The 27,631-nt window shown below is 43.9% G+C and overlaps 1 protein-coding gene and 2 long non-coding RNA genes across 6 annotated transcripts in view; 1 reads left to right on the plus strand and 2 right to left on the minus strand.

Annotated features, from left to right (window-relative positions):
* LOC120994474 overlaps positions 1-9,756 on the plus strand; it is a 30,392-nt gene extending 20,636 nt beyond the window's left edge. Inside the window, exon 3 of the long non-coding RNA XR_005777419.1 lies at positions 8,123-9,756. This is a non-coding gene — a long non-coding RNA (uncharacterized LOC120994474). The remainder of the gene's footprint in view (positions 1-8,122) is intronic.
* On the minus strand, positions 5,976-27,226 carry LOC120994476. The gene is made up of 3 exons (XR_005777420.1): positions 27,216-27,226; positions 23,599-23,602; positions 5,976-6,268 (listed from the first exon to the last, which is right to left on the minus strand). It is a non-coding gene; the product is annotated as an uncharacterized LOC120994476 (long non-coding RNA).
* B3GALT5 (beta-1,3-galactosyltransferase 5) overlaps positions 9,941-27,631 on the minus strand; it is a 90,411-nt gene continuing 72,720 nt past the window's right edge. For 3 of the 4 annotated variants that reach the window (XM_040423081.1, XM_040423080.1, XM_040423079.1), the window contains 2 exons: positions 18,220-18,318; positions 9,941-11,193 (listed from right to left, as the gene is read on the minus strand). In XM_040423081.1, the coding sequence (XP_040279015.1) occupies positions 10,237-11,193 (957 nt within the window). In that variant the 5' untranslated portion in view covers positions 18,220-18,318 and the 3' untranslated portion in view covers positions 9,941-10,236. Of the gene's footprint in view, positions 11,194-18,219; positions 18,321-27,631 lie in introns of those variants that run through there. The other variant, XM_040423082.1, reaches the window with a different exon arrangement.

The following is a 27,631-nucleotide window of genomic DNA, read 5'->3' on the forward strand; positions in this document are numbered from 1 at the left end:
TGAGAAAACGCCACCACGTAAGCCGGCTTATTTGTCCGTAACAATTTGAGCCATTTCTGCCGATAAGGCCTCATGCACACGACCGTTGTTTGCTTCCGCGTCCGTTCCGCCGATTTTAGCGTTCCAGGTGCGGACCCATTAATTTCTATGGAGCCGTTAAAAATGCGGATAGTGCACCGTTTGCCATCCGCGTCCGTGATCCGTGGTTCCAGTCCATCGAAAAAATATAACCTGTCCTATTATTTCCGCGGAAAACGGTTCGCGGACCCATTCAAGTCAATGGGACCACTAAAAAACACGGAAGCACACAAGATTGTCATCCGCGTCCGTTTAATTCCTATCATTTGCATGGCAAACCTGTCTTAGACTTTTTTTTTACTTTCCTTCATGTCTGGTGACCCTCCAAAAATAAAGGAAGACACACGGAAACAAAAACGGAAACGGATCACGGAACAACGGAACCCCATTTTGCGGAACTGAACACAACGGCGGTCGCGTGCATGAGGCCTAAGAGGATGATAAATGAGGTGTAATATGCACCAATTTGATAGCCCCGCCCACTTTGACATTTATATCTCATTTTTGGCGCAATGCATTCTTTATGGTGAAAATTCTGGGGAAAACAGTTAATATATTTGGCGCAAATCAAAACGCGCATTTTACACCATAAGGGCTTGTTCACATGACCGCATGTATTTTGCGGTCCGCAAAAAACGGATCCGCAAAAAATACGGATGACGTCCGTGTGCATTCCGTATTTTGCGCAACTGGCCCCTAATAGAACAGTCCTATCCTTGTCCGTAATGCGGACAATAATAGGACTGTTCTATTATGGCCAAGCTGTTCCATTCCGCAAAATACGGAATGCACACAGACGTCATCCGTATTTTTTGCGGACCGCAAAATACATACGGTTGTGTGCATGAGCCCTTAACTTGTGATTCTTTGAACTTAGAGGTACATTCAAAAATATTCTGTGTAACCAGTAGAAAATATTGCATTCACTGGATGGCAGAGGACTGGCGGCGGGGGAAGCTGGTAGTTCATTAAGTGGGCAAAACTTGGGTGGTACCATGGAAGTCATAACACCATGGTAAAATCATATTTAGGGCTCATGCACATGAACATATTTTTGGTCCGCATCTGATACGCAATTTTTGCGGCTCAGATGCGGACCCATTCACTTTAGTACGGGCGACATCTGTGTGCTGTCCATTTTTGAATTTTTTGCAGACCCATAGAAATGAATGTTTTTGTGTGTAATCCTCAAAAAATGTGAATCGCATGAAAAATACAGTCGTGTGCATGAGGCCCAAGTCAGCTCTGCTACATCAGAAAGTTTCCTATTTAAAACGTAATAAGAAAGTAAAAAAATTAATAAAATTGCCGGTCTTAATAAATGTTCCCCAGAGTCCTTTAAAGTCATATTCATTTCCTTTAGGCCTCATGCAACACGGCCGTTGTTTGGGTCCGCATCCGATCTGTCCCGGCCGCAACACGAATCTTGCCCGTCATGTGCTGGACAGGGCTCACTCCGCTAATACTCCTTGTATGAATAGAATGTCAGAAATGGATTTCACCTTGATGTGTCTACAAGAGAACGAGCTGATTTTTACAGAGGCAGCCGCCTGGCATTGAGCTTTTCTTCTTCTTCAGTTTTTTTTCTCTAGTATTTTACAGTCCTGCATTAAATCTTTCAAGGCCCCTTTCACACGGGCGAGATTGCCGCGCGTGAGGTGAACGCCTAGCACCCGCACTGAATCCTGACCCATTCATTTCTATGGGGCTGTTCACATGAGCGGTGATTTTCACCCATCACTTGTGTGTTGCATAAAAATCACAGCATTCTCTATATTGTGCGTTTTTCACGCAACGCAGGCCCCATAGAAGTGAATGTGGCTGCGTAAAAATCGCAAGCTTCCGCAAGCAAGTGCGGATGCGGTGCAATTTTCACGCACGGTTGCTAGGAGACACCAGGGATGGGGACCCGATCATTATTATTTTCCCTTATAACATGGTTATAAGGGAAAATAATAGCATTCTGAATACAGAATGCATAATACAATAGGGCTGGAGGGGTTAAAAAAAATAAAAAATAATTTAACTCACCGTAATCCACTTGTTTGCGCAGCCGGCATCTCTTCTGTCTTCATCTGTGAGGAAAAGGACCTGTGGTGACGTCACCATGGTGATGGATCATGTGATGGACCATGTGATGAGCGCAGTGATGTCACCACAAGTCCTTTTCCTCACATATGAAGATAGAAGAGAAGTCGGGCTGCGCGATCAAGTGAGTTCAATTTTTTTATTTATTTTTTAACCCCTCCAGCGCTATTGTACTATGCATTCTGTATTCAGAATGCTATTATTTCCCCTTATAACCATGTTATAAGGGGAAATAATACAATCTACAGAACACCGATCCCAAGCCCGAACTTCTGTGAAAAAGTTCGGGTTTGGGTACCAAACATGCCGATTTTTCTCACGCGCGTGCAAAACGCATTACAATGTTTTGCACTCGCGCGAAAAAAATCGCGCATGTTCCCGCAACGCCCGTGTGAAACCAGCCTAACAAATATATTTTATTCCATGGTAGCTTCACTTATGTAAATTTCGAGCAGATTTTCAGCCGCCTCCTTACAAGAAAGGTATAAAAGCAAACACAAAAGCCATTAAAGGGGTTCTCTGCTTTCGATACTTTTTGTTCGATGGGTGCCCTGCTGATAGGCTGAGCACAAGGTAGACATGTAGTGATGTGGAAGAATCTGGTCTCTAGTGTTCTATTGCCCTGCAGCGCCTCCTCAGGATAAATGAAGTATTGCATAGTTTTAATGAAACGAAAGGTGTCTGGTCCTCCGGTGAACCTGCAGTAGAGGAAGACCATACCACTCAAAAAATTCCTATAATATAGTAGGTGGTTGAGATCCTCCTTCTGCTGCTGCATGCAACTGAGAGTGATGAAGAACTGCTGGACCACTGAGGAGAGGGATAGCGCTGGAGCAGTGATGTAGGTGGTCAGCTGGCATAACACATAGCAGGAGAACAGCAGGCACGGTACATGTGGGCGCAGCAGGCACGGTACAACCTGGGAGCACCAGAAGCATGGCTGATCTGCCCCACCATTCCCCCCTTATCCCACCACCCTATATACAAGAACGACAGGACAATAACATAAGATATAAAAAACTTCATGATTTTAATCATATCAAAGAGACACTCTCATGTTCCGTACAGACAGTATATACATCAGGCTCCAGGAGCCTACAGTGCATTAACCCTATAGTTCCCCTGTTATATGCATGTGCGCCTTGGATCCTATTACATAGGAAGAAGCGCTAAGTATGTATTTGGAGTAGGTGGTTAGTAACTTTTAGGAGTTGGACAGGTTTGGGGTGGCCCCAACTGTACTCTGGGTCCCCCGGGACACTGTCGAGGGGTCACCTTGTGTTGCTGCTCTCCGGAAAGGGTTGGTAAGGCGTGGGGCACCCCAATGGGAAATAAGGCCAGAAAGTCAGGGTTTGCAGTAAACCAGTGTGCTTCTGTACTGGAGGGATTCAAGTTGTAATGTGTCTTTAAAGAGGACCTGTCCCCTCTCCAGACTTGCATTCCCCATGTAAAAACAATTCGCGAGCATCTATCCTTATGACTCTGTGTTGCACCATTCCTCTATTATTCCTGCTAGAAGTTTACAAATAAATTGCCAGCAGTCTGCAGGAAAGGTACTGCTGGGTGTTACCAGCAGATGTTGTGTCTGACTCTGTCCAATCAGTGCTGCTAGTGTCAGACTGGGCAGGGACACCCCGCCCCCAACTGGTAACACCCATCTGTACCTTTACTGCAAGCTGCTGATAATTCATTCATAACTTCTCCGGAGTGGTCTTAGGCCACCTGCACACGTTGCAGGATATGCACAGTTTTTCCGTGCGGCTCCCTGTGCAGAAAAAACCGCAACGTAGTACAGCAAAATGTATGCGATTACGCATATCTCGTATGCACTTTGAGGATTTGTTCTACGCGGACCTGTCGTAGGATTTCCAAATCGGAAGCATGTCCGTAATGTTTGCAGTTTTAGGGCTTATGCACACGACCGCGTTGCGTCGGCAAATTGCGTATGCCTCCCACGTGCGTTACGAAATTTACGGAACGGGTCGCGCATAGAATAGAAATGCCTATTCTTGTTCGCAAAACTGACAAAATAGGTCATGTTCTATTTATTTTATTTTTTTGCGACCCCACGGAATGGCGCAACGGATGCGGACAGCACACGGAGTACTGTCCGCATCTTTTGTGGACCCATTGAAGTGAATGGGTCCGCATCCGAGCCACAAAAAAAAAAAAAAAAAAGCGGCTTGGATGCGGAACCAAACAACATTCATGTGCGTGAGGCCTTAGCCGCGGATTTCACCCTTTTCAAATGATTGTGAGAACTGCGTCAATAGCGCATCAAATCCACACCAAAAACAACAGGGTGCAGAAACGTCCGGAAATCACCCGCCCCCGTGTGCATGAGCCCTTAGAGTACTTTCACACTTGCGGCAGAGGATTCCGGCAGGCAGTTCTGTCGCAATCCGGACGCAAATGGATGGCATTTGTCAGACAAATCCGGATGCGGATCCACAAATGCATTGAAATACTGGATCCGTCTCTCCGGTGTCATCCGGAAAAATGGATCTGGTATTTTTTTTTTTTTGCATTTTTAAAGGTCTGCACATGCGCAGACCGGAAAACCGGATCCGTTTTGCCGAAACACTTAATGCCGGATCCGGCACTAATACATTTCAATGGAAATTAATGCCGGATCCGGCATTCCGGCAAGTGTTCAGGATTTTTGGCCGGAGAGGCGGAACTCAACACCGGAAAAGAAAAACGTTAGTGTGAAAGTACCCTAAGGCCTCCTGCGAACGAACGTGTGCGCCCCGTTGCCGTATTGCGGACCCACAATACACGGGTGCCGTTCCGTGGGCATTCCGCATCATGGATGCGGGACCCATTCACTTCAATGGGTCTGCAAATCCGGAGATGCGGAATGGTGCGGGACGGAAGCACGGAACGGAACCCTACGGGAGCGCTGCGGAGTGCTTCCGTGGGGTTTCGTCCCGTACTTCCGTTCCGCATAAAAAAGATAAAACATGTCCTATCTTTTTGTGAATGGGTCCGCGATCCGCTGCAGCTGCCCCGCGGACGGTGTTCGTGCATTGCGGGCCGCAGCACGACCACGGGCCGCAGCACGTTCGTGTGCAGGAGGCCTTAGGAGGAAGATGTATCTGTGAGGAGGGGAAGACATAGGTCACAGACCTGACCAGTGGAGGAGCGCAGGCCATAGTCTGGGAGGAGAACACTTTAGTGACGGGTCTCATGGCATGGACTAAGCCTTAAAGGGGCTCACTACAGCAAATGGCATTTATCATGTTGTAATATAATTATATATGAAAAATATCAAACTGATTTGGTAATCCTCTCCAAATCTAGTGTATGGACACCCGGAGGACTCATCACCAGGACTCAACAAGAGTTGTATAAAAAAAATGAATAATGCGATTTATTTTCGGTCTTGATAAAAGTTGAATACTTACAAAAAAAGTTTAGGAAAAGTCTTAGTCTATTGTCCATGAGTGAAAATGAATGTCCTTAAAGTATCCTTTCTGAAGGGGAGAAATCCTTCTTCAGGCGCCATGTGTGTCTTCATCTTCAATCATGTTCAGCCGCAACCAACCCCCAACAGAGGGAATGTAAGAAGACCACCCCCTCTGTCAATCATTTATACCATAGATACAGGTGTGGGCTTCACATTGTCATAGATGGAGACTTCAAATATAGGTCTCGACGTCCTCATACAGACCTCCCATCACATATTATTTAACACATGTAGATAAAGTTAATACAAGGCACTTACTAATGTATTGTGATTGTCCATATTGCCTCCTTTGCTGGCTGGATTCAGTTTCCCATCACATTATACACTGCTCGTTTTACAGGGTTTACGACCACCCTGGAATCCATCAGTGGTGGTCGTGCTTGCACACTATAGAAAAAAAAATGGTGGCTGGGACTGTGGGAGTGCACATAAGCGCGCATGCGCAGCAGCTCACGTCCTGAAGCAGTGGTTATATCCCCTGGAGACAAGAGGTGTATAATGCGACGGGAAATCGAATCATCTCAAGTGCAACCCCCTCGTTACGGCACCAGCCCTAGGAGTGAGGTCAGGCCACTGTGAACACTATGACTACCACTTACATCCTGTCCACTACTACTCCCATCCACTCCACACCTGTATGCAGTCTAGAGCATCTTTATTCAGGACTCTTCCTCTGTTATTCCTCCTAAAAAAAAATGATGAATACATTTGACAATTGGGTGTTACCAGTTTGGGGTGTGTCCCTATGCACTATGACACTATCCATCAGAGTGACGAGAGGAATGGTAACATTTCACATTTCCAGTAGGAACAACAGGGGAATGACACAGCGTAGAGTTCAGAATTATTATATTATGTGGAATACATGTACAGTCATGTGAAAAAATTAGGACACCCTTTGAAAGCATGTGGTTTTTTGTAACATTTTTAATAAATGGTTATTTCATCTCCGTTTCAACAATACAGAGAGATTAAAGTAATCCAACTAAACAAAGAAAACTGAAGAAAAGTCTTTTCAAGATCTTCTGTAAATGTCATTCTACAAAAATGCCTATTCTAACTGAGGAAAAAGATAGGACACCCTCACATGTATTCCCTCTTAAATTGGCTCAGATCTCACACAGGTATATCACACCAGGTGCACATAATTAGTAGATCGTTACTCTGCATGTTGAATGAGGCTTGCCCTATTTAAACCTCAGACATTTAGTTTGGTGTGCTCCTGACTGTTGAAGTGAGAGTGAGCACCATGGTGAGAGCAAAAGAGCTGTCAGAGGACTTCAGAAAAAAGATTGTAGCAGCCTATGAGTCTGGGAAGGGATTTAAAAAGATCTCAAAAGATTTTGAAATCAGCCATTCCACTGTCCGGAAGATAGTCTACAAGTGGAGGGCTTTCAAAACAACTGCCAACATGCCCAGGACTGGTCGCCCCAGCAAGTTCACCCCAAGAGCAGACCGCAAGATGCTAAAAGAGGTATCCAAAAACCCTAAAGTGTCATCTCGAGAACTACAGCAGGCTCTGGCTACTGTTGATGTAGAAGTACATGCCTCTACAATCAGAAAGAGACTGTACAAGTTTAACTTGCATGGGAGGTGTGCAAGGAGGAAACCTTTGCTTTCCAAGAGAAACATCGAGGCCAGACTGACATTTGCCAGCGATAAAGTTGACAAAGACCAGGACTTCTGGAATAATGTTCTTTGGACAGATGAGTCCAAAATTGAATTATTTGGACACAACAGCAGAGGACATGTTTGGCGTAAACCAAACACAGCATTCCAAGAAAAGAACCTCATACCAACTGTGAAGCATGGAGGTGGAAGTGTCATGGTTTGGGGCTGCTTTGCTGCAGCAGGACCTGGTCAGCTCACCATCATAGAATCCACGATGAATTCTACTGTGTATCAGAAGGTGCTTGAAGAACATGTGAGACCATCAGTTAGAAAATTAAAGCTGAAGCGGAACTGGACCATGCAACATGACAATGACCCAAAACATACTAGTAAATCAACCAAAGATTGGCTGAAAAAGAAGAAATGGAGAGTCCTGGAATGGACAAGTCAAAGTCCAGATTTGAATCCCATTGAGATGCTGTGGGGTGACTTGAAAAGGGCTGTACGTGCAAGAAACCCCTCAAACATCTCACAGCTGAAAAAGTTCTGCATTGAGGAGTGGGGTAAAATTTCCTCAGACCGATGTCGAAGACTGGTAGATGGCTACAAGAACCGTCTCACTGCAGTTATTTCAGCCAAAGGAGGTAACACTCGCTATTAGGGGCAAGGGTGTCCTATCTTTTTCCTCAGTTAGAATAGGCATTTTTGTAGAATGACATTTACAGAAGATCTTGAAAAGACTTTTCTTCAGTTTTCTTTGTTTAGTCGGATTACTTTAATCTCTCTGTATTGTTGAAACGGAGATGAAATAACCATTTATTAAAAATGTTACAAAAAACCACATGCTTTCAAAGGGTGTCCTAATTTTTTCACAAGACTGTATATACTAAAACGGACATGTAAGGAGAGGTGATAAATGCTCCGACATTGTGCGGCGGGATGAAATAATACCGCCCTCATAGTCATGTACACTTGATTATAACCAAAGGAAAAAAGTTAGAATTGGGTCTAAATTGGAAGAAAATTTGTGTAGATATTCTGTCAAAGCTTAGCGTGACTATTACAAAACGGTTCCTGAATTCCAGGGCATCATCTATGTATCTCTGGAAATAAAGACTCTCATGGAGCACCGGAACAGCAACGCAGGAACGGCACAAGACTAGACAGATGGGTGTGGCCTTTTTTGTTATCATATAACACTCTCTAACATAACCTACATTTTTGGGGTCTTGGAAAACCCCTTTAAGTGTGCTTGGTGGACCCTGTATTTCTGGTTATAGTATGGCACGCCGCTCCAGTGCTCCATGCCGGTCTTTGTTTCCTGTTCTGCTGCCTTGATGTCCCCGATAACCACGTGTGGCCGCTGAGGCCAGTGATTGCCTGCAACATGGAGTAGTCGTGGGCGTCACTGCTGCAAATAAAGACTGTCACGGAGCGCCGGAACAATGGAAGATTAAACAGATGGGTGTGACTTCATATCATCTGCCGTAACCTACATTTTTGGGATCTTGGAAAACCCATTTACGTGTGCTTTGTGGACCCTGTGTTTCCTGTTATAGTATGGGTTCTACATTGTAGCAACACACGGCTGTCATTTCCACGACACCACAATGCACTACTTAGAAATATGTGTCAGGCTCCACCCCCTTAGGTTATTTTCCCTATAAGGGAGTCAATTGGTTAGTCTACACAGTCATGTGACAATTAAGCTCCACCCAGGGTTGGGCAGCCTTGGCATTTGGAAATTAGACGTTATGATACATTGCTAAAAGAAAAAATGAGGCTTTTATCACAGTCGCTCTACACACTCCACTCTCCTTAAAGGGGCCGTGTACTCCAAGACACTGGTGGCCTATCTCTAGGATAGGCCACAAGTATCAGGTAGGTGCAGGTCCCACCTCTTGGACCTGCTCCTGTCTCCAGAACAGGACCCCCAAAGCGAAGGAGAGTTTACCACTTGGGGTGAGCGAACCCGTGGAAGCAGGACCTGCGTGGTGAGAGCGGTGACGTCATCGCGCACATCGCAGGTCCTTTGGCAGGTCCTGTTCAGTGAAGCTGCTGCTGCGCGATCAATGGGATGAGGTGAGGGTTTTTTTTAACCCCTAAATGGCCATATTCTTTTGCATTCTGTCTTAAGAATGCTAGTATTTTCCAAGATAACCATGTTATAACAGAAAATAACAAAATCACCCGAACACCGAGACAGGACTTCAGTGAAAAAGTGAAAACTCGCGAAGTTCAGTACGAGCCCAAACTTTGCAGTTCGGGTTCACTCATCCCTATTCACCACGCATGTGCGCAATGCTCTCCATTCTCTTCTATGAGAGATCAGAAAATAGCCGAGTGAGCGCACTCCGTTATTCTTGGAAGTCATTCATGTCCATCTCTCCATTCACCTCTATGGGACTGCAGGATATAGCCCAGCTAGCTATTTTCAGAACTCCCATAGAAGTGAATGGAGGGTGGCCATGTATGAGCAGGGCGCTCTCCTTCACTTTGGGAGGCCCATTCTAAAGCCAGGAGCGGGTCCCAGAGGTGGAACCTGCTCCTATCCAGTGTCAGACTGGGGTTCCTTGGGTCCATCAGAGGAAATTATTCTTGAGGCCCAACACCTATATCATCAATAAAGTCAGTTAGACCATAGTGGCAATTGATTGGTTTCAAATGAAGCCAAATGTTTTGTTTTTTCTCCTGGACCTTTGGGGCTCTCTATGGTATCAAAACTTCGGGCCACCAAAGGATATTCTGGTGGACCAGTCCAACCTATCTGACATTGGTGACATTTCCTGGCAATATGCTACCAATGTCTGAGATGAGACAACCTCTTTAATCTTCTTCAGGGGAGTCACCTATGTAATATTGTAAGATGACTGAAGCGCAACTTCAAGAAACCAGTAAAGGCACTAAACAGTAAAGGCACTAAAGCCTGAATTCTTTGTCCTGTGTCTACCCTGAGGTGGAAAAACTCTCATCAGAAAAAATACTGTTCACTAGCAGAGTACTTCAGATCTCTGTAATGCCTCCCAATACGTCAACATTTCTTCAGGCGTTACCTCATGGGAAGTCACAAGTCTTTTGTACGTGCATACCGAGAATGGGAGTTTTGTTGCAAAGAATGTTGGCTCGCTATGAAGTTCTTGCAACTGGATCTTCAGTTGTTCCAGGCACATGCCGACATACACATCCTCAAGTTTGAAGAAGGGCATTCTTGTCGATATGATGTAGATCTTCTGTGCCACATCCATGGAGAACACGTAGCCTGTCCCCGAACAGAACGGTGGATACTTCTCCTTCACGTACTCATTTTTACTTATGTACCATTTACTGAACCTCATGCGGATAGGACCATCATCCGGCTTTAGAAAACCCGTGAAGAAGTTAGAAGTTTGATTTTTCCTCAGAAGAAGTTCAACTAGATAAAATGTATTGACGAACATATCCGAGTCCGTCTTCATGATGTACGAAGCCTGAGGGCAATGGTTCGAAATCCAGTCGATGCCCGTTAAGGTTTTAATGGTCAAGTTGTAATATGTGTCTACGAAGTTGCGTTGGATGATGTCATTGTACATGACGCTTTCTTGGGCCAGGTTGACCTTCTCCTTTGCACTTTCATTTTCCTTTGAGCCCAGAAGAAAATAACTAACCACCCTCTTCCCATCGATCAGTCTTTCCATGCCCCACGTTTTTCGAATGGCATCACGAGCTTCTTTCTGGTCTTGTGTGGTGGTGACCAGAAGAACCAAGAATGGTGGTGTTTCTTTGCAGTCTACTTCGGGAAGTTTCATGAAGGTTTTAATACTGTAGTCATAACTATAGACCATATAGTTGTCGGTGCAGGTAAGACAATAGTACCATATTTCATAGCCCTGCATCTTGATGAACAACCCTAACATGAGCAAAGCGGGAAAAATCAGCAAGGTGATGAAGATCGCCCTTTTACGAGCCATCTGAAATGAAAAGGGGAAAAAAAATTATCCTCAGGACGTCTTTCGTGGAAACTTAGACTAATATATCAGGAGATAATAAGACTACGCTGAGATATGAATGTCCGCATGACAGCCCACATGCCACCATCAGATCTAGGAGCTACTCCTCTTAGCGTTCGGCCAGACTGTCAGGTATCCCGATGCAGTTTTGGAAGTCAATTGGTAGTGGATCATAAAATGAGAGAGAATATAAAGGACAGAAACGTCTTCTCTTTTTTGAATTCACTCCTGGTTTTGGCTTCCAAAACTGCATCAGGAAACCTGACCGTGTGGCCGTACCCTTACGGTTTCAATACACTTCCGTGGAAGGCACCTCCTGACAAGAAGCAGGTATCATCTTATGTTAAGGTGTAATAATGGGTAAGTATTCACACAATCGGGTGTGTAGGAGCGGAGCCCAATATGGCATCCTTCCCAGAAGGGGCATAAAGGGCATGTGCCCTGCGGTTGGAGATAGAGGGTGCCTTCGACACCCATCCACCTTGCCCAGCAAGGTTTGGTCATTAAAGGGGTTCTCTCCCTTCAGCAAATTGCATTTATCATGTAGAGAAAGTGAATACCAGGCACTTACTAATGTATTGTGATTGTCCATATTGCTTCCTTTGCTGGCTGGATTCATTTTTCCATCACATTATACACTGATAGTATCCAGGGGTTACGACCACCCTGCAATCCAGCAGTGGTGGCCGTGCTTGCACACTATAGGAAAAAGTGCTGGACTATGCACACTCCCCCAGTCTTGGCCACCAGAGAGGCTGGCGCTTTTTCCTATCGTGTGCAAGCACGACCACCGCTGCTGGATTGCAGGGTGGTCGTAAACCCCTGGATACGATCAGTGTATAATGTGATGGAAAAATGAATCCAGACAGCAAAGGAGGCAATATGGACAATCACAATACATTAGTAACTGCCTGGAATTAACTTTCTCTACATAATAAATGCCACTTACTGAAGTGACACAACCCCTTTATATAGCGTCAATATGCACCTCTGTACAGACATTTTCATCAATCCATTTATCTGTCTGTCTATCTCATATCTATCTATCTATCTATCTATCTATCTATCTATCTATCTATCTATCTATCTATCTATCTCATATCTATCTATCTCATATCTATCTATCTATTATCTATCTATCTATCTCTCTATCTATCTCATATCTATCTATCTCATATCTATCTAACTATCATTATACTGATACATTATGTTCGGGTATGTATCCATTATTTCTGTCTGTCTGCCAGCCATTTATACCTATCCCTTGGGCAGGATGGTGGCTCAGTGGTTAGCACTGGAGACTTGCTGTGTCGGGGTTCTGGGTTCAAAGCTGACCAGCTGTATGCTGTCTCCATGTTTGCCACTCCTATAGACTTCAGTGTAAGATGTCATATGTGGCATATTTCCTATATATTGCTGATATACGGGGTCAGGTAGCCTAGGTTCCAGCGATTGCATGGTGGTCCCTACCAACCTTAATCCAACCTAGCTTCATTCAGTATTTTTTCCCTGCTCATAATAATTCTTCATATCACAGGAATCTGCCCCATTATTCACTTCTTTTTATACTGTTTCCTAACGCTATTATCATTTCAGCCACCAGGTGACGCAGCACTAACAAAACAAGACACCATCTGGCGATGCTTGGGCAGCGTATTACTGCAGCTGTACATGTATGGGGAGGGGAGATATGTCAGTTGAGGTCATCCTCCCTAAAATGAAAACCTTTAAAGTGTTTTCTATGAAGGTAGATATAATAGTTAATTATTTACTAAATTGCAAGAGTGTTTCTCAATTATCACCACATTTATTATACAGCAAAATAAGCCCATAAATTATCGTTTATCTTAATGGTTTATGTTTCCGGTATTTTCACCCTTTGATGTCCAGTCACCCTCCACCCATGGGTGAGGAAGGTCATGGTCGGAGATCTGGAGCCCGGACATTGGCAAGAAGAAGAAGTACGTCCAGCAAGAGGGATGATCTGCCATTTACACATCTACAAGGGGGTGTTACTATAATGGGTGGTCAACTGGGACAAGCGCTTTCAGCCAAGATCAGGACACCACTACAACCCCCAACCCCATGATGCTGGCTTTGTGTCTTCACCTTGGCCATGCTCCCCAATTCATGAAGTCCCCCATTCAGCCTTTGTTTTCCCCCGCGTTACATTCAGTCTGTGTTACAAAATCTGAGACTCTTAGTCAATATATTTTGATCAAAACACAAATGTGCCCATCTACCCACGCCAAGGTGGTCAGACAGGTCCTACTCTAAACCTACCTATGCAGTTGGGCATCTATATTCATCCTGAACGATATGATAAATAAATATGCGGATGTGCATAGCTACATTTATGAAGAAAAATCACTGATAAATGTATTTATCATATTGTGCAGGATGTTTTTATCTTTGTTTTTTATCTTTTTTCTGTGATTTTTGTTTAGTTTGCACTATACACTTGAGGGAGTGGAACCTTTAAGTGTGAATGTGCTTCTATTTTTATCCTGGGAGTTGCATTTCTGTGCCTCATATCAAACAGGCCGCCTTGATTAGGTGGTACATATACCTGTGGGTGCTCCTCCTCTCATTGGTTGCTGGGTGCACATACAGGTGACTAGGAGCAGCACACTCTATGTGCAGGGTCTGCTCTCCTGAATGTAGATGCCCAACGGCATAGGTAGGTTTAGCGTAGGACCTGCCTGACCTAAGACCACCTTGGCGCGGGTAGGTGGGCACAGATGTGTTTTGATCAAAATATATTGGCTGAGAGTCTCAGATTGTATTATATCAGAGTAAGGGCTTGGTGCATATACAATGCTTGCATCTATTGTGTTGTGTATAGTGCACTTCCGCATATTTATCATATCATGCAGAATGTTTTTATCTTTGTTTTTAGCTTTTTTTCTGTGATTTGTATCACAACGGTGGCTTCTTATCATAGAGGAGGGAAGATAATACAGACCATCTGCCCAATGTGATCACTGTGGTTATATATCACTTATCAGCTTTGGTCGAACTTTGCTCTCTATTGCTCAACAACGAAAAGTTTATGGCTGGAAGATTTGGAGCCATTAGACCTTTCCTGAACAGAAAACAACTGACTGATCTCTTCTGTGACTTGTAAGGTGCCCGTCATCTGCTTCAGCCCCCTAAAGACCGGACCACTCTCATCCATGCTGGTACCGCGGCACTGCCCTGTTTAATTGAACACCAGACACAGACCCATGGAAAAGAGCAATCTGACTATAATAGCGCCACACTGTGTGCCCTAAATATATCTCCGCACTGCGTCCCCTGAATACAAACAGATCCACAATGTACCCCCTGAATATATCTCCACACTGTGCCCCCTGAATATATCTCCGCACTGTACCCCTGAATACAAACAGAACGACACTGTGCCCCCTGAATTCATCTCCGCACTGTGCCCCCTGAATACATTTCCGCACTGTGCCCCCTGAATACATTTCCGCACTGTGCCCCCTGAATACATTTCCGCACTGTGCCCCCTGAATACATTTCCGCACTGTGCCCCCTGAATACATCTCCGCACTGTGCCCCTGAATTTAATTGCTCCACACTGTGTCCCTGAATATAATAGCTCCACACTGTGCCCCTGAATATAATAGCTCCACACTGTGCCCCTGAATTGAATTGCTCCACACTGTGCCCCTGAATATAATAGCTCCACACTGTGCCCCTGAATATAATAGCTCCACACTGTGCCCCTAACTATAATACCTCCACACTGTGCCCCTGAATATAATAGCTTCACACTCTGCCCCTAACTATAAAACCTCCACACTGTGACTCCTGAATATAATACCTCCACACTCTGCCCCTAAATATAATACCTCCACACTGTGACTCCTGAATATAATACCTCCACACTGTGCCCCTGAATATAATACCTCCACACTGTGCCCCTGAATATAATAGCTCCACACTGTGCCCCCTAACTATAATAGCTCCACACTGTGCCCCTGAATATAATACCTCCACACTCTGCCCATAAATATAATACCTCCACACTGTGACTCCTGAATATAATACCTCTACACTGTGCCCCTGAATATAATACCTCCACACTGTGCCCCTGAATTTAATTGCTCCGCACTGTGCCCCTGAATTTAATTGCTCCACACTGTGCCCCTGAATATAATACCTCCACACTCTGCCCATAAATATAATACCTCCACACTGTGACTCCTGAATATAATACCTCTACACTGTGCCCCTGAATATAATACCTCCACACTGTGCCCCTGAATTTAATTGCTCCGCACTGTGCCCCTGAATTTAATTGCTCCACACTGTGCCCCTGAATATAATAGCTCCACACTGTGCCCCTGAATTGAATTGCTCCACACTGTGCCCCTGAATATAATAGCTCCACACTGTGCCCCTGAATATAATAGCTCCACACTGTGCCCCTAACTATAATACCTCCACACTGTGCCCCTGAATATAATAGCTTCACACTCTGCCCCTAACTATAAAACCTCCACACTGTGACTCCTGAATATAATACCTCCACACTCTGCCCCTAAATATAATACCTCCACACTGTGACTCCTGAATATAATACCTCCACACTGTGCCCCTGAATATAATACCTCCACACTGTGCCCCTGAATAAAATAGCTCCACACTGTGCCCCCTAACTATAATAGCTCCACACTGTGCCCCTGAATATAATACCTCCACAATCTGCCCCTAAATATAATACCTCCACACTGTGACTCCTGAATATAATACCTCTACACTGTGCCCCTGAATATAATACCTCCACACTGTGCCCCTGAATATAATACCTCCACACTGTGCCCCTGAATATAATACCTCCACACTGTGCCCCTGAATATAATAGCTCCACACTGTGCCCCCTAACTATAATAGCTCCACACTGTGCCCCTGAATATAATACCTCCACACTCTGCCCCTAAATATAATACCTCCACACTGTGACTCCTGAATATAATACCTCTACACTGTGCCCCTGAATATAATACCTCCACACTGTGCCCCTGAATTTAATTGCTCCGCACTGTGCCCCTGAATTTAATTGCTCCACACTGTGCCCCTGAATATAATAGCTCCACACTGTGCCCCTGAATTTAATTGCTCCACACTGTGCCCCTGAATATAATAGCTCCACACTGTGCCCCTGAATATAATAGCTCCACACTGTGCCCCTAACTATAATACCTCCACACTGTGCCCCTGAATATAATAGCTTCACACTCTGCCCCTAACTATAAAACCTCCACACTGTGACTCCTGAATATAATACCTCCACACTCTGCCCCTAAATATAATACCTCCACACTGTGACTCCTGAATATAATACCTCCACACTGTGCCCCTGAATATAATACCTCCACACTGTGCCCCTGAATATAATAGCTCCACACTGTGCCCCCTAACTATAATAGCTCCACACTGTGCCCCTGAATATAATACCTCCACAATCTGCCCCTAAATATAATACCTCCACACTGTGACTCCTGAATATAATACCTCTACAATGTGCCCCTGAATATAATACCTCCACACTGTGCCCCTGAATATAATACCTCCACACTGTGCCCCTGAATATAATACCTCCACACTGTCCCCCTAACTATAATACCTCCACACTGTGACTCCTGAATATAATAGCTCCACACTCTGCCCCTAACTATAATACCTCCACACTGTGACTCCTGAATATAATACCTCCACACTCTGCCCCTAAATATAATACCTCCACATTGTGACTCCTGAATATAATACCTCTACACTGTGCCCCTAACTATAATACCTCCACACGGTGACTCCTGAATATAATAGCTTCACACTCTGACCCTAAATATAATACCTCCACACTGTGACTCCTGAATATAATACCTCCACACTGTGACCCTGAATATAATACCTCCACACTGTGCCCCTGAATATAATAGCTCCACTCTGTGCCCCCTAACTATAATAGCTCCACACTGTGCCCCCGAATATAATACCTCCACACTGTGCCCCTGAATATAATACCTCCACACTGTGCCCCTGAATATAATAGCTCCACACTGTGCCCCCTAACTATAATAGCTCTACACCGTGCCCCTGAATATAATACCTCCACACTGTGCCCCTGAATATAATAGCTCCACACTGTGCCCCCTGAATATAATTGATACACACTGTGCCCCTGAATATAATAGCTCCACACTGTGCCCCCTAACTATAATAGCTCCAAACTGTGCCCCTGAATATAATTGATACACACTGTGCCCCTGAATATAATAGCTCCACACTGTGCCCCTGAATATAATAGCTCCACACTGTGCCCCCTGAATATAATACCTACACACTGTGCCCCCTGAATATAATACCTCCACACTGTGCCCCCTAACTATAATAGCTCCACACTGTGCCCCCTAACTATAATACCTCCACACTGTGCCCCCTAACTATAATACCTCCACACTGTGCCCCCTAACTATAATACCTCCACACTGTGCCACTGAATATAATAGCGCCACACTGTGCCACTGAATATAATAGTTCCACACTGTGCCCCCTAACTATAATAGCTCCACACTGTACCCCCTGAATATAATAGCTCCACACTGTGCCCCCTGAATATAATAGATCCACACTGTGCCCCCTGAATATAATAGATCCACACTGTGCCCCCTGAATATAATAGCTCCACACTGTGCCCCCTGAATATAATAGATCCACACTGTGCCCCTAACTATAATAGCTCCACACTGTGCCCCCTGAATATAATAGCTCCACACTGTGACTCCTGAATAATAGTACCAGACGTGTTGCACCGCCACACACACTCCTACTCCTGCACTCCTGATCCTAAGGAAATTCGCTTAAATTTTTTTTAAATGGTAAAGAATAATTTCCAGTTTGGTAACGAATTATACAATGTTTCCTAACTGTATCTCGTAGGAAACAAGTGACCATCTACAGACAACGAATATTTCCTACCTGGTCATCCACAGGGGGTAATATCAAGAAGAATATCTGTCCGTGTTTAATGGAAGAATTTGATGGTTGGTGGCGAAGAACGTTTTTTCCATCTTATTCCTAGGAAAAATGAACCGTGTTATATATCTAATAAAAAAAAATACATGACTTTGAGGCACCTGAGTATACCGACTGTGGGGACACTTAATGTTTTCTGTATTATAAGTAAAATGTAATTTTAAAAAATGTATTTTTTTTTACTAACAATAAGCTGAGATTTTTCTGAATTCCAGTGGATTGGGACTTTCAACAGAAATACGCTCAGGTAGGTATTAAGGCAGGTTCTGGCTGTCTCAGTGGTTGCACTGACGATTACTGCTGAGGTGGGGCTTCTTCACTTCGACACTGTTGTGATCATGATTGAATGCAACATTGAAGGGGTTAAGTGATGGGATCAGAGTTTTTTATGATCAGGGCTAGTGCAGAAGGAGCAGGGTTGTGTTTTACAGATCATCATGATGAAAATGTATGTCATGGTGCGGTAAATGACAGCCACCCAGGACATACATTATCATCATTAGTCGGCAACCAGTTCCTGTATATGTCTGCTCCCCCTCATAGTGGTGATGCTTCTCCTGACCCCTATATTGTTATGAGCCAGGAAAATTGCCGCAGTGATAAAGCAGAGGCAACCATGCTAAAAGTGCTCTGTGATGAGATGGGGACCCAGTGATAGTTACATAGTTGTATAAGGTTGAAAAGTTCAACCAAGAGATAGGTGGCGATGTGAATCCCAGAAGGAAGTGAGACTCAGACTTCTACACGTTTTCATAAGTATTAATGTTGTTTACTTTTAAGGATTCGTCTAAACCCTTTTTGAAACTGTCCACTGTTCCTGCTGTGACCACGTCCTGAGGAGTCTATTCCACAGACTCACAGTTCTTACAGTAAAGAAGCTTTGACGCTTCTGGAGACTGAACTTTTTCTTCTCCAGTCGGAGGCAGCGCCCCCTTGTCTTTTGAGGGCATTTTACATGGAACAGTTTTTCACTGTATTTTTTGTATGGCCCATTTATATACTTGTATAGGTTAATCATGTCCCCCCTTAGAGGTCTCTTCTTAAGACTAAATAAATTCAATTCTTTTAATCTGTCTTCATAACTAAGACCCTCCATGCCACTTATCAGTTTAGTCGCTCTCCTCTGTACTCTCTCCGGCTCCAGGGCATCCTTTCTATGGACTGGTGCCCAGAACTGGACTGCGTATTCCAGATGAGGCCACACCAGCGCTTTGTAAAGTGGTAATATCACATCCCTGCCCCGCGAGTCCATGCCTCGTTTAATGCATGACAATATCCTGGTGGCCATAGAAGCAGCTGATTGACATTGTATGCTGTTATTTAATCTACCATCTACAAGGACACCCAAATCCTTCTCTATAAGTGACTCTCCCAGTGCTACATCACCTAGGACATATGAAGCACAGAGATTATTACTACCAAGATGCATAACTTTACATTTGTCCACATTGAACCTCATTTGCCAAGTCGATGCCCAATCACTCAGAGTGTTCAAGTCAGTTTGTAGTTTGTGGACATCTTCCTTAGACTGTACAGTACTACATAGCTTAGTGTCATCTGCAAAAATAGATATGGTGCTATTAATCTCGTCCTCGATATCATTAATAAATAAATTAAATAATAGAGGACCCAGCACTGAACCTTGGGGTCACCACTTATACCCGGGACCATTGTGAATAGGAATCATTGACCACAACTCTCTGGACACGGTCCTTCAGCCAGTTTTCCATCCAATTACAAACTATACTTTCCAAGCCTATAGACCTTACTTTACCTATTAAACGTCTATGAGGGACAGTATCAAAAGCCTTTGCAAAATCCAGAAACACTACATCCACAGCCGCCCCTCTGCCCAGGCTACTACTCACCTCCTCATAAAGACAAATTAGGTTAGTCTGACAACTTCTGTCCTTGGTAAACCCAAGCTGGTTATCACTTATACTATTATTTATAGTCACATACTCCTGTATATAGTCCCTTAAGATTCCTTCAAACATTTTTTCCCACAACAGAAGTTAAACTAACTGGTCTATAATTACCTGTGAAGGACCTAGATCCTTTTTTGAATATGGGCACCATGTTTGCCTTGCGCTAATCACTTGGCACTGTACCAGTCCCTAGAGAATCCTTAAAAATTATAAACAGGGGCACAGCAATGACTGAACAGAGCTCTTTAAGCACTCTTGGGTGTAATCCATCTGGACCTGGAGCCTTGTTCACATTTACCTTATTTAACTTATCTTGGACCATATCTACAGTTAGCCAATTGAGTATACCACTGGATGTAATAACAGCCCCGGCGCCACAGATATCAGCTCCTTTCTCTTCTTTTGTATATATAGAGCTAAAAAACGTATTTACTAACTCTGCCTTTTCCTTATCTTTAGTGACTACCCCCCCTTTACCATTACCTACCTGCTCAGACCTAGGTTTTTTAGCATTTATATATTTAAAGATTTATATATTTGGGATGTTTTGCTCTCTTTTGCTACCCGCTGTTTGTTTTATATTTTTTTTGCTAATTTTATCTCCTTTTTACAGATTTTATTAAGCCCTTTGTAATCTTCAAACGCTACAGCTGACCCCTCAGATTTGTATTTTTTAAATGCCTTTTTTTGTCTTTTATTGCCCTTTTTACAGTAGCTGTAAGCCATGGGGAAGGGGGGGGGGGGGTAAATTTAGCCGTTTATACTTGTTACCTAAAGGAATAAAAAAAATTGTGCAATTACTCAATGTGGATTTAAAGCTCTCCCATTTATCCTCTGTATTATTATGTGACAGTAGCTGCTCCCAGTCTATGCCCTGAAATGCTGCCATCAATCCAGGGAAATTAGCCTTTTTAAAATTCAGTGTCTTTGCTCTGCCTGGCAGAGTTTGCTTCTTATTGTTTAGGGGGAAAATAATTATATTGTGGTCACTATTACCTAGTGTTTCTCGAACAGTAACATTTCCAACAAGCTCTGCATCATTAGAAATTACCAGATCCAACAGAGCATCACCCCTAGTGGGAGCTTCTACAAACTTTGAGGAATCTTCTCCCCTTTGCGGTTGAGGCAGAACCATGACCCCAGTCAATGTCTGGGAAGTTAAAATCTCCCATTATGACCACTGTACCAGCCTGTGCCGCCCTCTCTATTTGGTTATACAGTTGCGTTTCTATCTCCTCTGTGATGTTAGGGGGTCTATAGATTATACCAAGAATAATTTTTTCAGTGTTTTTATCCCTTTGAACTTCCATCCATAAGGTTTCCACATCCTCAGCATCTTCACCCACAATTGCCTCTTTCACACTTGTCTTCAGATCACTCCTCACATACAGGCATATCTTTTCTATTGACCCGGTCTTTCCTAAATAGTGTAAATCCCTCAATATTTACAGCCCAGTCATGTGAAGAGTCCAACCATGTCTCAGCCACACCAACTACATCTATGTGTTCCTCTAGTACCATAGCCTCCAGCTCCCCCATTTTGCTAGCTAGACTTCTGGCATTTGTAAAAATACATTTTAAATTACTATTACCTGTAAATTGAATATCTGGTTACCTTGGTTGATGTTTGTATATAACAGGTTCTTGTTACCAGCAGTTCTATTTTTCATCGGTGTATAGTTCTGCCCAGTCTTCTCCCTATTTTCCTCACTAACCCCAGCCCCCACTAAATCCCCACTGTCCCCTTCTATAACCCACTCTCTATCTACACTATCTACCCTCTTTTTAGTATGACCCCCCACCCTCCCCCCAGATCCTAGTTTCAAAGCTCTTCCAGCCATCTAACCATTTTTCCCCCCAGGGCAGTTGCACCTTCCCCATTGAGGTGCAGCCCGTCCCTACTGTAGAGCCTGTAACCGACCGCGAAGTCGGCCCAGTTCTCCATGAACCCAAACCCTTCCTTCCTGCACCAGCTTCTGAGCCAATTATTTAACTCCCTAAGCTCCTGTTGTCTCTCTGGTTACACTCGTGGCACTGGTAGTATTTCTGAAAACACTACCTTGGAGGTCCTGGACTTGAGCTTCTCTCCTAGTTCCCTAAAATTATTTTTAAGGACCTTCCATCTCCCACTGACTTTGTCATTGGTGCCAATGTGTACCATGACCGCCGGGTCTTCCCCAGCCCCACCCAGCAATCTGTCAAACCGATGCGCAATATGCCGAACCCAAACACCCAGAAGACAACACACTGTTCGGCATTCACGGTCTCGACGACGGATGACCCTGTCTGTCTCCTCTTAATAATAGAGTCCCCTACCACTAGCATCTGTCTGACCTTTGCTGGTCTCTTTTTACCATCCTTCCTGTAGGGGGCATCCTCCTGGTTGCTAGGAGAAACGCCCTGCTGCAGTGTTGCTGGCCCTGGGCTTTCATCCCTAATATCAGCCAAACAGGCATATTTACTAGGGCGTGCCAGCTCAGGACTAGCTTCACTGGTACTTTTCCCTCTACCCCTTCTTCCTACATTAACCCAACTGCTGACCTGATAGTCCTGATCTTGACCTCCTCCTCCCACCTCCATTTCACTGACCCCAGTCAGCGCCTGCACAGTGAGGTCTAAGCCTCTCTCCGGTTTTGCAATGCCCCTAAGTATTTCAAGCTGCTTATTTAGATTCAAGATCCGGGCTTCCAAATATGCAACATGATTGCATCTAGTGCAAATGTATTCACCCTCGAAAGGCTCTTCAAGGCACGCATACATTGCACAGGACACACACTTAGGCCTCTTGCACACAAGCGTATTTTCATTCCGCATACGTGTGCATTCCGTTTCCGCTTTTCCGATCCACAAAAAATAGAACGTCCTACTATTAAGGATAGTACTGTTCTATTAGGGGCCAGCTGTTCCGTTCCGCAAAATACGGAATGCACACGGATGTCATCCATATTTTTTGCGGATCCGTTTTTTGCGGACCGCAAAATACATACAGACGTGTGCAAGAGGCCTTAGTAGCATTGTCTATGGAGCACATGTTTAAAATGGGGATAAACAGTAAAGAAGGAAAACAGTAAATATGATTAGAATTAGACCCTGTCAGCTGTAGTTGAAGGACTAGCTAGAATCAAGCCAACAACACACAAGGAAAAGCTATCAAACCTTAGTTTCTTGCTCCTTGTCTTAAACTCCGGTTCTTTAAACTCCACTTATTCACAAGCCACTTACTGTAGTACAGCAAGCCCTGGTAGAGTGAGCTCAGTGGCGCAATTTATTGCTCCTGGGAGCACAAACCACTCACCTTGACCAGGTACACAGCAGCGAAAAAAAATGGGTTTAAATGTCAGTACCAAAATGCAAGCACAAGCACACTTAGCACCAGCACTCCGGTTCTTTAAACTCCACTTATTCACAAGCCCACTTAGTACAGCGAGCCCAGGTAGATCTTGTAAGGCAACTCCATTTCATGCCCATGAAAGAAACAATGACAAATTCAGCTCTATTACAGGAATACATGCAATTTTAAGAGAGATGCAAGTATTTTGGATAGGTGGAGAGGTGACGATTGCCATCTCGTTTTTTTATTTAGAACAAGTGTACTGTACTGCTCTCTACCTTTACTACATGTACTGTACCGCTCTCTACCTGTACTACATGTACTGTACGGCTCTCTACCTGTACTACCTGCACTGTACTGCTCTCTACCTGTCCTACATGTGCTGTACTGCTCTCTACCTATACTACATGTATTGTACTGCTCTCTACCTTTACTACATGTACTGTACCGCTCTCTACCTGTACTACATGTACTGTACGGCTCTCTACCTGTACTACCTGCACTGTACTGCTCTCTACCTGTCCTACATGTGCTGTACTGCTCTCTACCTGTACATGTACTGTACTTCTCTCTACCTGCACTGCTCTCTAACCACATTACATATACTGTACTGCTCTCTACCTGTACTACATTTACTGTGCTGCTATCTCCCTGTACTACATGTACTGTACTGCTCTCTACTTGTCCTACATGTACTGTACTGCTCTCTACTTGTCCTACATGTACTGTACTGCTCTCTACCTGTACTACCTGCACTGTACTGCTCTCTACCTGTCCTACATGTACTGCACTGATCTCTACTTGTCCTACAGGTACTGTACTTCTCTCTACTTGTACAACATGTACTTTACTTCTCTCTACCTGTACTACATGTACGGTACTTCTCTCTACCTATACTACATGTACTGTACTGATCTCTACTTGTACTACATGTACTATACTGCTCTCTATCTGTACTACATGTACTATACTGCTCTCTATCTGTACTACATGTACTATACTGCTCTCTATCTGTACTACATGTACTGTACTGCTCTCTACCTGTACTGTACTACTCTCTACCTGTACTACATGTACCGTACTACTCTCTACCTGTACTACATGTACTGTACCGCTCTCTACCTGTACTACATGTACTGTACTTCTCTCTACCTGTACTGTACTGCTCTCTAACCACATTACATATACTGTACTGCTCTCTACCTGTCCTACATGTACTGTACAGCTCTCTATCTATACTACATGTACTGTACTTCTCTCTACCTGTACTACATTAACTGTGCTGCTCTCTACCTGTACTACATGTACTGTGCTGCTCTCTACCTGTACTACATGTACTGCTCTCTACATGTACTGTACTGCTCTCTACCTGTACTACTGTTATGGACTATTGATACAAAATGGATACTTGCTTGTTGAGAACTATACTGTAGTTAAAATGGCAGCCAGGTACCCAGCCAACACCTATAACAAGAAGCTTGCTTTCTGCTTTATTATGTGCCTCAAGACAGTTTCCGTTCAGCTCAAGCAAGCAGCTTCAAAGAAACAGAAAGTAACTTCACCCACCTGGAAGGGGGGGGGGGGAGGGGTGAACCTACTCTCTCACACAGATTTGACAGAAAATACATAGCTTATAGCACATAGTAAAGACATACGACACACTGCCTCCCCCGCATTTTCCTGTTCTACATTTCCTGTTAACATATAGACTGTCTGCTGTTCTGCAATAAACCAGAGATATGCGTTGACTCCCACCTGTGTGTATGGTTCAAAGAAGGTATCACAGCACCATATCCAGTGTGACTTTTATTGGGGACCAGAGTGCACACACAAATACGACATTTCGGCTACGCAGTAGCATTTCTCAAGTATTTCTAATACGTCGTATTTGTGTGTGCACTCTGGTCCCCAATAAAAGTCACACTGGATATGCTGCTGTGATACCTTCTTTGAACCATTTACGTCTATGGGACGGCGTTGGATTGGCTGTCCCTCCACGGCTGATGCATTCTATATAGGCCAGAAGGTCCGCTTTGTGCTGCTCTACAATTACCTTTATTCCCACCTGCGTGTGTCAGTGTCATTTCTCTCCAGACCTGTAAACCTACTTCTATCATTTGGACCAGCACATCAAATTTACTGACCATTGATCAGTTCCAAAACACTACATGTACTGTACTGCTCTCTACCTGTACTACATGTATTGTACTGCTCTCTACCTGTACTACATGTATTGTACTGCTCTCTACCTGTACTACATATACTGTACTGCTCTCTACCTGTACTACATGTACTGTACTGCTCTCTACCTGTACTACATGTATTGTACTGCTCTCTACCTGTACTACATGTATTGTACTGCTCTCTACCTGTACTACATATACTGTACTGCTCTCTACCTGTACTACATGTACTGTACTGCTCTCTACCTGTACTACATGTACTGTACTGCTCTCTACCTGTACTACATGTATTGTACTGCTCTCTACCTGTACTACATGTACTGTACTGCTCTCTACCTGTACTACATGTACTGTACTGCTCTCTACCTGTACTACATGTATTGTACTGCTCTCTACCTGTACTACATGTATTGTACTGCTCTCTACCTGTACTACATATACTGTACTGCTCTCTACCTGTACTACATGTACTGTACTGCTCTCTACCTGTACTACATGTATTGTACTGCTCTCTACCTGTACTACATGTATTGTACTGCTCTCTACCTGTACTACATATACTGTACTGCTCTCTACCTGTACTACATGTACTGTACTGCTCTCTACCTGTACTACATGTACTGTACTGCTCTCTACCTGTACTACATGTATTGTACTGCTCTCTACCTGTACTACATGTACTGTACTGCTCTCTACCTGTACTACATGTACTGTACTGCTCTCTACCTGTACTACATGTACTGTACTGCTCTCTACCTGTACTACATGTATTGTACTGCTCTCTACCTGTACTACCTGTATTGTACTGCTCTCTACCTGTACTACATCTACTGTACTGCTCTCTACCTATACTACATGTATTGTGCTGCTCTCTACATGTACTGTACTGCTCTCTACCTATACTACATGTATTGTACTGCTCTCTACCTGTACTACATGTATTGTACTCCTCTCTACCTGTACTACATGTATTGTAATGCTCTCTACCTGTACTACATGTATTGTACTGCTCTCTACCTGTCCTACATGTATTGTACTGCTCTCTACCTGTACTACATGTATTGTACTGCTCTCTACCTGTACTACATGTATTGTACTGCTCTCTACCTGTACTACATGTATTGTACTGCTCTCTACCTGTACTACATGTGCTGTACTGCTCTCTACCTGTACTGTATGTATTGTACTGCTCTGTACCTGTACTGTACTGCTCTCTACCTGTCCTACATGTATTGTACTGCTCTCTACCTGTACTACATGTATTGTACTGCTCTCTACCTGTACTACATGTATTGTACTGCTCTCTACCTATACTACATGTATTGTACTGCTCTCTACCTGTACTACATGTATTGTACCGCTCTCTACCTGTACTACATGTATTGTACCGCTCTCTACCTGTACTACATGTATTGTACTGCTCTCTACCTGTACTACATGTATTGTACTGCTCTCTACCTGTACTACATGTACTGTACTGCTCTCTACCTATACTACATGTATTGTGCTGCTCTCTACATGTACTGTACTGCTCTCTACCTATACTACATGTATTGTACTGCTCTCTACCTGTACTACATGTATTGCACTCCTCTCTACCTGTACTACATGTATTGTACTGCTCTCTACCTGTACTACATGTATTGTACTGCTCTCTACCTGTACTACATGTATTGTACTGCTCTCTACCTGTACTACATGTACTGTACTGCTCTCTACCTGTACTACATGTATTGTACTGCTCTCTACCTGTACTACATGTGCTGTACTACCCTCTACTTGTACTACATGTACTGCAATGCTCTCTACCTGTACTGTATGTATTGTACTGCTCTGTACCTGTACTGTACTGCTCTCTACCTGTCCTACATGTATTGTACTGCTCTCTACCTGTACTACATGTATTGTACTGC

This window comes from Bufo bufo, chromosome 3 (assembly GCF_905171765.1).
Source record: "Bufo bufo chromosome 3, aBufBuf1.1, whole genome shotgun sequence".
Classification (NCBI taxonomy): Eukaryota; Metazoa; Chordata; class Amphibia; order Anura; family Bufonidae; genus Bufo; species Bufo bufo.